General features: G+C 43.7%; 1 protein-coding gene across 2 annotated transcripts in view; it reads right to left on the reverse strand.

Annotated features, from left to right (window-relative positions):
• Positions 1-1,944, reverse strand: part of SMOC1 (SPARC related modular calcium binding 1) — a 63,913-nt gene extending 61,969 nt beyond the window's left edge. For both annotated transcript variants that reach the window (XM_081881821.1, XM_081881820.1), the window contains exon 1: positions 1,608-1,944. In XM_081881821.1, the coding sequence (XP_081737947.1) occupies positions 1,608-1,709 (102 nt within the window). In that variant the 5' untranslated portion in view covers positions 1,710-1,944. The remainder of the gene's footprint in view (positions 1-1,607) is intronic.
• Positions 1,945-10,872: the final 8,928 nt, after the last annotated feature.

Raw genomic sequence — 10,872 nt, forward strand, 5'->3', positions numbered from 1 at the left:
GTCAAGTATATAAAAATGGTCTACGTGGATTTAGTTTGATAGACAAGCGTATGTAGTTTATACGGGCTGGCATCAGGATTAGTGTGCTTCGCTTTTCAGCTCAACTGTTCCTAATTAAAGCCCTCAGATACCACAACACTGGAGCTCATGTGAATACTTTCCCAAAGTGATGCCACCATCATACCGAGTAGCATGGCTTGGGGATAGAAGTGCTTTAGGTATACACTGGAACTTTAGGTTAAAGCTCTCCATGCACAGAGCAGAGACCCTGCTTTTCTGGTGCCCTTTGAATTATTGACTTCAAAGATTTGTGACATGCACTGGAACATTTTACCACATTTTAGCTGTTGTTGTGCTACACATCTGCTCATAAAAGGGGCTAGAAAAGGTATGACAGAAGGATGCATTTTTCTTCCTCTATACTGCTTAATAGTAGGGTGTTCTTAAAACATTTTTGCAGTCTAATACCAAGAGATAGTTCACCAGCAAGCTGGAGAAGAGGGTTCTTCTCACCTTCTCCTCAGTAGCAGCTTCTACTCCATAAACCTTCCAGTCTTGAACAGGGCATTAGATTTAGTGCATAAAATATATAGTACACATACCTGACTTTCCAGCTGGAGAGGTACTGTGTAAGGACACTTTTTAGTGCTTTCCTCAGATCTACCCCCACAATATAGGAGGAGGAGGGAAATGCCTGGCTAATATAGGCTGTTTTATCATTGTTATTTGAAGTCAGCCTATTATCATTAATGGAACTTTTTCTCAGGTAAGTGCATATAGGACTTCAGCCGTAAATGGTTAGAATCCAGAGTTACTCTGCACCAGTCTGAGGTGTGCTATTAATTTTAAAACATCAAAGAAAGCAACTGGTTCTCACAAAATATTTTTGGAAATTGTAAAATATTCCCTTTTTGCAAATGATTAAAACACAGTTCTCAACCCTTGTAACCTGGACTCTATGCAACATCAGTGTTCTTATGGGGCATTTAACTCGAGGGCAAACAGATTCATTTACTCCCCCTTTGAGACGTAAAAAAGGGAAAGTCCTAAAGCTATGTTTGGATAGCAAGGCAATTTTGTTCAATGCAAAATTAACAAGAGAATGCTAAATTACTCCCTGACCATATGTTCGCCGCACTGCAGTTTTAGCCCTTCATGTTGCGCCTGGGCTTTTGATCCTGGGGATCAAACCACAACAATTAAAAACAAGGCTTAAGAACCCAAGCACGCTCCCCCACACCCCTAGAGGAGTCTGTCTCCCACTTGCCCCACAAAACAGCTCCCCAGAATGGCTGAGCTCCATCTCCAACAACGTGGGGTCAGGAAAGGCACACTGAACCAGTAAGTTGGTGCTGATGGATTTTTGGTGTGTTTTTTAAAAATACATTTTCCTCAGGGTGTCTTTCAAGAGCCAGTTATAGGTATGAAAGGGGAAAAGCTTGCTTTAAAGGAAAAACTTTTTTCCAGCTTCAGTCAAGCCGTTTAGAAGTGACCAGCAAGCCTTATCGAGAAGGAATCTAAACCAGGCGAGGCGTGGCGCAAACTTTAACGCCCCCTCCATTTCCTCCCACCAGAAACGGCGAGGCAAGCAAGCGAGTTCCACTCACCCGGGGCCCCGTCGCGCGCTGGGCAGAAACCTGAGGCACCACAGCCAGCAGCAGCGCCAACAGCAAGCAGGGAGCCCCAGAGCCCCAGCGTCGAGCAGGCATCGTTAGGGGTAGGGAGGAGGAGGAGGAGGAGGAGAAGAAGAAGGGAAGAAAACGCAGCCACAAGACTTCCCCCTTTCGTCGCTGGTGCCTGAAGGTGTTGGCTTTGGGGTGGCCTCTTCAGCTTGCTGCTTTCCTCCCCTTTGGAAGTCGAGGGAATTCTCCCGCCTTCTGTTCCCCACAGCGAGCGCGTTGTGCCCCCTCCAGCTGCAACAGGTTAAATGCCATTCGGAGGAAGGATTCCTATTATAAAGCGCGCGGCTGGGGCGGGGCCAGGCGAGGCCGGGCCGCTTGACGGACAGCTTCCCTGCCCGGTCAAAAGCGTGAGAAGACACATCCCCACATACAGGAGCCTTGTATGTGCTTTTATCTGTCTGCCAGGCTGGTTTTGGCCAATCTTTTGAATGTTTTTACATCCCTGCTCTTAACTGTTTTCTTCTCATCGAGAGTTTTAATGTTTTGGGTTCTGTTTTTAGAAACGGCTTCGAGGTTTTCTTTCCAGTCAAGCGGTATATAAATGGAGTGAAAAGAAAATTATAAAGGGCAGAGGCACAGCCTTCACACTTTTCCTCTGTGCTTGTTTTGCATTTGAAATCGGCCCATTTGTGCGCACTCTCTCTCACACACACCTCTGCCCCAAAGATGAACCACAAAGGACACAGAATAATAGAATTGACATTTTGTAGAGATATAAAAGTTCCACCCCAAGAAGGAATCAGAAGTTTGATTGAAGGTATGATACAGTCACAGGTTTCCCACCCCCACCCCCCAGTGGGCTGGCCAATCCGAAACATTTTCTACCCAGAAGTAATACTTCAGTAATAAATAAGGTTGAACTTTTTAAAATTCCAAACAAAATAATTTAATTTTGGAGATAACAATTGGACTAGCATCAGAAGCAACCTGCTAAAGGTTCGCAAAGTCCCAACTTTCAAGCTAGGTGGTCCCTATGCCATTCGGAGCAGTTGATGTGTATAAAAATGAAGGAACTGAGGCTTTGGCTCACCAAAAATGGTTGACAGCATCTTGAGCACACACACCCTCCCCCCCCCAAAAAAAAACAGGGCTGCCAGCTGAAGACATTTTGGCGCCAGCAGCAGACCCCAAAATGGCTCCTCTACTCCCCACCAGGGAAATGCTACATCGGGAGCAAGGGAAGAAGAAGGTTTGACATTGGAATCTGTTGCCCAGGTGGACCCTGCTAGCTGAGGCAGTCACCTCACGGATGATTGTGGAATGCACATCTCCAGCTTTGCATGAAAAGTGGACATTGCTATCTTTCCAATAATAATAATAACAACAACAATAATAATAACAATAATAACAATAATAATAATAATAATTTGTTTATACCCCACCCTCCCCGGCCAGAGCCGGGCTCAGGGCAGCTTAACACCAATAAAATTACAATAAAACATAATGGGGGGGACAAACAAACAAAAAACACCAATTTATTAAAATACATGTTAAAATACAATTTAAGATGCAGCCTCATTTTAATAGTAGCCCATAAATCAAAACCATAAGGGGAGGGAAACATAAGGGTCAGACTGAGTCCAAACCAAAGGCCAGGCGGAACAGCGCTGTCTTGCAGGCCCTGCAGAAAGATGTCAAGTCCCACAGGGCCTAGTCTCTTGTGACAGAGTGTTCCACCAAGTCGGAGCCAGTACTGAAAAGGCCATGGCCTTAGTTGAGACCAATCTAACCACCTTGTGGATTGGGACCTCCAGTGTTGTTATTTGTGGACCTTAAGGTCCTCTGCGGGACATACCAGGAGAGGCGGTCTCATAGGTACGAGGGACCTAGGCTGCACAGGGCTTTAAAGGTCAAAACCAGCACCTTAAACCTGACCCTCTACTCCACCAGGAGCCGGTGCAGCTGGTAAAGCACTGGATGAATGTGAAACTGTGGCAAGGACCCCGTAAGGAGCCTTGCCGCGGCATTCTGCACCCGCTGGAGTTTCTGGGTCAGCTTCAAGGACAGCCCTGCGTAGAGTGAGTTACAATAATCAAGCCTGGAGGTGACCGTCACATGGATCACTGTGGCCAGATCAGGACGAGAAAGGTAACTACTATGTAGTTTCATATGCTAGTGTGACTGGTCCCTCAAAGTAGAAATTATTATGCATAAATGTCAAAGCTTATGGGTATTTTTTCCACTACCTTTACTGGGCCAAAAGCTGCAGTGAGTTCAATGGGATTTATTCTGAAGAGCGTGAGTATAGGCAGTGCTTTTTCAGGGGGGGGGGGGATGAAGGGGTATGCATACCCCTAAAGATTTTGTGAATCTAAGTTTGGCCTCATTGGAGGGCAGAATTTCAATATGAGTAGGAAAATGAGAGTACCCCTAAACGTTTTTTTAAGAAAAAAAAGTACTGGGTATAGATGTAATAGTTCTAAGTTTGGATGGGAAGTTAAGAACCTCACACATCATCTATGGCAGAAGGAGAAGGGGCAGAAAGCCCAAGCATTGTGGCTGAAGGAAAGGGGCAGTAAAAACAACTGGAGTTCAGTGTAGGAGCCTAAAGGGAAAGAAAGGTGGGGGTTGACAAGAGTCCTAGGGGAAAGACTTCACCTTGGGAGAATTGGGTTGTTAAGGCTAGAAGGTTTCTCTGCTTTTTGGAATTGCACTGAAGCATTTTTCATCAATGCAGCATTGGAACTTGGTGGTCCCTAAGGACACAGGGGAAAGAACCAGGGTGCTAAAATGCTGGATTTCGCCTCTTGATTTGAACTAGCCAGGCAAATCTGTCTGTAGTGTTATTATCATCATCATCATCACTGGCAAATGCTTCCAAGTGATTTATAGCAACAACAGAGAGAGGCAATGATTAAGAATGGTGCTCTTGGGCTTTATGTGACCGTTCAAGAAAAAACAAGTAATTTTAGTTGGAAAATGCTAAGGAAAGCTGGACAGAGGGATTCTCTAAATTATCAGGGGTCACTACAGAGTTTATAAATTATGGGTGCATCTCACAAGGGAAACCTGCAATAAAGCCAGGCAGAAGCACTGTTCATGGGGTCTGGTCAAGCAGGTGTCTGGTCAAGATACTAGCAACCAATACCATTAGTTTTGTGTCCCCCCCCCCCTCCTCATTTTAGCTTCTTCTTACCATGGGTGGTATTCAGCTAAGTTTTACTCAGAGTAGATAATTATTGCCTGGGACAGAATGCATCATGACCAGGGTTAGAATGGTCAACACGAGAAAGACATAAATTCCTGGAAAATTAAGTGGGATACAAACAGTGTTAATTGTAGCAGCATTTAACCATTTATTAGGTTCAGCACACACAAATTACTTGGAAAAAATTCTGTAGTGATGTCTGTGCTTAAGAGGATTAAAGGGAGCAGATAAAGGGGGAAAGTATATGAGCTAATAATGTGTGGTAGCAAGTTGTGCTAACTAAAGTCACTTGTTTTGCAACTGATGCTGAGCAGAGAGCAGAAGTTGAAGAGAAAAGTGAAAAACAATCACTAGATTTTGCAGATTATTTGAAGAACTGGCCCTTCTACTTCCCCCTTCAGCATTTGCACCATTGCTTTTTTCCATGGCCTTTTCTTCCAGTTGAAATGCACTGAGTAGATAGGCAAGATTTTTCACCAAAAGCATCACTGCTATATATTTGTATGCATTACACTGCCAACACAACAAAGCAACAGGGGAAAGGCCTTGTTGCCTAAACTTAGTTTAAGTTTACTAGGTTTTTTTTATAAAAAAAATCTACAGAAACTAATAAAAGTTTTAACTTGTTTTAAAAAGGCCTTAAGCCACTTGTTTCTACACCAAAATTCACATTCTTGAGGCTTTTTATAGGCTAATCATGAATAGCGTTCTGAAAAACAAATATATAATACCGTAACAGACCCCAATATTAAGAAACTCCTCCGTTCCTTATGGCTATTGTAGTACTTCCCCTCCTCCCCACCTACCCCCCCCCCCATTTAATTAAGATTCTGATTGGTTCTGCAGTCTGCTAGCCCTTGTACAATTGTGGCTTAACTCCCTGTTTGCCAGATACCAGCCAGTAGTTTCATCTTCTATGGGAATTATGATTGACAAATTCTGTTCCGGATGGTCTCCTGTGCTTTCAACAGCTCCATAATAGATATTCTATAGGGAAAGACTTCCTCTTGTTCTCCATAGTAGAAAAAGCTTCCCCAGTGGAATTTCTGCCCGGCATACAGCTATGAAATCCAAAACAGAATAGACAAAACACTGTTCAAACAAACAAATGAGGCCACCGGAGGAGCACAGCCGACTCTACCTACAAACAAGTTATCTAATGTCTGATTTGTAGAAGTTTTTCATCTGTGCATATTCGTTTCTGTAGTACAGCAAGCTGAAGCAGAGAAATGAGTCTTTCTTCAAACTGCTCCAGTGTAATCATGGCTCACAAACTGTCTAGCTTTCCTGCTGCAAGGGAGGGCAGAGATTTTTCTCAAGCAGGATCTCTGGATTCTGAAATTAGGAGAGAGAGACAGAGAAATGATTGCTCTGATTACTAGACCTTGGCCATAATGTGTGAAGCAGATGCTCAGACCAAGATACTTTCAATGGCTCTGGGCTCAGAGCACACCCTCATAAGAACCTGTAAGCATATCAGACGCTTTAATCAATGTTTGATGTTTTATCACGCTTTTACTATTCTGTTGGGAGCCGCCCAGAGCGGCTGGGAAACCCAGCCAGATGGGTAGGGTATAAATAAATTATTATTATTATTATTATTATTATTATTATTATTATTATTATTACTCAAGACAATGGGAGGCTGTTTCCAGACACTAAAATAGGGTGGTGTCTTGTAAAATTTTACTTCCTGGTATAGCGCTTATCAGGACAGAACCAAATTTTATTTGTGAGCTTTTCACAGACTTCTTGTTCAGTTCTGGTTAGTACTTTGATACTACTACAGGTCTAATTATGTTTGAGGTTTTAAAACTCTCTCTCTCTCTCTCTCTCTCTCTCTCTGTGTGTGTGTGTGTGTGTGTGTGTGTTAATTTTTCTGCATTTACCAGTCCCTAAAAGAACAAGTTGGTCTGCAAACAAATCAAGACACACCTTTAGTTTTGCTGTTATTTTAAAAAACATATTTTCTAAAAATTACCCTCCTCTTTTGACCCCTCCTGCCACAAACAATATACAGAGAGAAACCTTTCACTAAGCAGAAATTGCCTAGAACCAGATTTCTGGAATACCCCATTGTGGTATATATTAACTTTTATCTTATGATTGATAGACACTGCCAAGGCAACTTAACAGAACAGATGTGTGTAGGGGGGTGCTGTCAAATGACTTTTAATGCTCTCCTCCCTTGAACCCTGTACCTACAAAGCTGTTTGTAAAAGAAGCGTGAATCTAAAAGCTTGGGGGAAGGGGGGAGCAGGGGGGATTAGGGGACATCTGAGGAAAGCAGTATAAAATCGCACCAAAGGATAAAAGGGGTGGGGTGGGGGGCGGGATGAACCTATAACCCCTTTCCCCCACTTACTCCGTTAACAAATATGCAACCAATTAATGTAATTGCAGAGTTATTTATGGTGCACAAAAAAGACCCCAAGAGCCAAGATTGTAGAGATAAAAAAAATAAAGAACCTCACTCCCTCATCTCCTCCTCTGCAGTTACTGGCTTGTGGAGTCCAGGTGTCTTATAACCAGAAAACATGTGCACTTTGTTTGCAGGTGCAACTTTCTGGATGGAGGTCAGGCGAGGAAAGGGATGGCAGGGATGGAGGAAGGGAGCAGAGAGCGAAAGGGTCTCTCTCAGTTTCAAACTGTGACCAGACAATATGGTTTGTTTGTTGTTCAGTTAGTTCCCCTTTGGAGTCCACAATAGCCCTACTTAATCCTTCCCCCAATTACTTTTTCGGACAGCAGCAGCAACAACAACATTTGCACACAAGGTGGTTGTGGTGGGAATACAACTCGGTCGTAACTCCATAATTTAATTGTCTGGGATGACAGTTTGTCTACTTTTCAGCGTCCTTCAGGAGAGAGGCTTTAATTAGAACTATTGAGTGGTCCGAATTGGCGCAATTAGGGTCTGCATTAATTATTGTTGCATGTGCTTTTTTTGAACAGTAAGGCGTTTGTTGTTGCCGTTGCTCTTGCTGTAGCAGTAGAGGGTCAGACAGGGGTGCCAGCTAATGAACTAGGAGAGTGCAAATTACCTCTAAAATGGTAGGGCAAGTGTAACACACACTTGAGAGGAGCAAAGAAATCGCGGGGGGGGGGGGGTCGGCTGATAGGCACGGCCTGTGAGAAACAAATCCTTCCCTTTAAGCTCTCAGCTCCTTTAGTTCACTCTAACACCAAGTTTATGCCTCCAAATTTTATGATCCACTTGCCTGAATGCATAGATCTCTAGCAGGCACCTTGATTAAGACTCTTGTTTTTGATGGGACTGCAAGAAGAAGGGATGTAGCCGGCACCTGCAAGACCACAGTACATGGCTAATAGATTGTGCCTATTGTGCAGAATCATAAGTCAAAAAGGGAGCAGAAAGGCATTTAGATCCTAGGCCAACACCTCCCCATTTCTCCCAAACAAAGGGAAACCCAATTGCTTGCCCTCAAGAAATGAATGAATAATTAATGAATGAAATTAACTCCATTAAGATTTCTTTAAAATTACTGTCTGTAGTTTAATGTGATTATGGTCTTACACTACTCTCTCCTGTCAAAATCAGTACTTTTATTTTATTTTTCTTCTATAGTATATAATAATATTTGAAAACCTAGCATAGAAAGAAATCAGTGCTGTACTTTGTTGTTGCTGCAATTCACAAAGCACTTCATATTCCAGCATTCACTTTGGCTGCTATCTGCCCAACTTAAGCTCACTCTAAAATTGCACACTGCCCACTCCTGGAGCTATCTGTTCTCACCCAGGAGCATCCACAATCATTCCACCACCCCCTTCTCCCACTCAGCAAAATTATATACTTCCCACCCCTGGAGCTGCTTGCTCTCAAAAGCACATGCACAGATATGCACCTCCACAGGCACATACCTCCACATGTGGTGGGAATGTCCCAAAATCCAACAATTCTGGACAGCAATCGTATAAGAAATATGCAAAATAACTAAGCAAATATTAGATATCACCCCAGAACTGGCCCTATTAAGCATCTTCCAAGACAATAATCCCCACTCACTGTGGACCATTGTTATCAAGTAGTATGGGAAACAGCCCTATTAGAAAAATTAACCAATAAACTGAAACTGACACAGGAACAAATAGAAGAAGACGCCTTCACCCCACTATGGCTCCCCTTTATCACGTTCCTAACCCCACAAGATAACAACAAAACTCCACCAACAGCATACAAATCAATCTGGCTAACCTGATTTTTAAAAAATTACATACTCACACACCCCGCTCTCGCACACAAATAAATCTCACTACAGCCACCCAAGGGCAACCAATCACATGCTAGGCCACCCTCTACCTCTCTCATCACCAAAGAAACACAACAAGTAAATAGTAAGAAAACCCATACAAGTAATGCTGGCACACATACACTAAATAGAAGAACAGAAACATAACCACCCCACCCCACCCTCTTTTCTTCCTAGCCTAACATTGTATGTACCATTAATGTCTCACAACAAATGCAACTGAATTGTAGAAATCATAACCTGAAGACAGAGACATCACACTGTTTTTATATACTTAAGAAATCTTTTTTAAAAGCACATGCACAGGTGCATGGGAAAAGCTGTCGTATGCCACACCGAAGATCCAAAAATGCTCACAATACACTTTTGGGGATGTGATGCAAACATTAGAGTTGTAAACCCAATCACAAATTGGTCTTCAGTTAAGATAGAAGCATAATAATCCACTTGTTACAATATTTTGCATCTCCCATAAGAGGGAGCCATGGTTCCCCCAGTCCATCAGCACCACTGACACAGCCAGCAACCAGGTGAACCTCAACAGCAACCTCCAGGGACTCACTGAATAGGGCATGATGCTGGAAAGTTGGAGGTGGAATTCTGAGCCACACTGGATGAATATATAGCTTCCCACACCTTTTGCATGCCTTGCCAGAAGCAGTCATCCTAGGGCACAACTTTCAGGACTCCAGTCCCTTGGTTGGTTTTGTTGCCCATGTCCACCTTTAAGATAGATACAGCTTTAGATGGGCCAAACAGAACCAACCCTAGTACTCTATAGGTCGTTGCACCATTGCTTTCCATAAAAGTCTTGCAATGTTATTTTCAATTGCTAGCATGAAACCAGACATTTTCACAGCCGCCGGGCCCCGAGTGGATGTTTTAATTGAACCAGGATATTGACTATGACCACATGTAAATGCAGCACCATACCACTTTAACAGTCAGGAGGCAACAACTCAGCTGTCAGGAGGTCAGGTGAGCTGCAGCACCCCACCATGCTGTCTGCTACTGGCATAAGCCCTATACTTTAGAGAGGGTCATGCCTCCAAGTTCTTGGCTCCCTTATTTCACAGGCCCCAAAAGTCATCTAGTACTGGGCCAGTCTATTCTAGAAGAGTAGAGCCATGTTGCAGCAAGGGCAGCAAAGACCCCTGAGCTAACTAAGGCATTTATTTATTGTGCTGTATGTTTTGATGTTCTGTCCCTTTAACTTTCTCCTTTCACAGCCATGTTCCCCGGCTGCTGCCGGCCCCCCAACACCAGCTATTAATATGTGCAAACTCCTGACACCCTGAATGGTTTCCCAGTGCCGACACTAATCACATTTTAGGGAGCAGGTCAGCAGTGAAGGGACTTAAATTCGTGTGAAAATGTCTCCAGGATGGCCCCGGTGGCTCACACCTGCACGCCCTATTCATCCGCACTGTTTACATGTTGTCATCCACAATTAATTCTTTCCCGGGTCGCTCCATTGATTGCCCTCCCATTGCACAGGGACCCCATTCTGAGCCGTTGTGGCTGTTCAATTGAGCATGGGGCAGTGCGATTAAATTAAGTTTTGTGGCACTCTCGCTTTCTCTCCCTCTCGTTTTCTCCCTCCCCTCTTCTCTCTCTCAGCTCAATAATGATGCCTGTTTGAGGATGGCTGGCACTAAAGTACAAAGGTAATTACAAGCACTCAGTGTGTGGGGAAGGAAGGCTTCTGTTTGGAAGCATGAACCAAGATAGCAAAGGGGGGGGGATCTTTTCTAGACTTCTGCCGAGG

The sequence above is a fragment of the Podarcis erhardii genome (assembly GCF_964252035.2).
Source record: "Podarcis erhardii genome assembly, chromosome: 1".
Taxonomy (NCBI): Eukaryota; Metazoa; Chordata; class Lepidosauria; order Squamata; family Lacertidae; genus Podarcis; species Podarcis erhardii.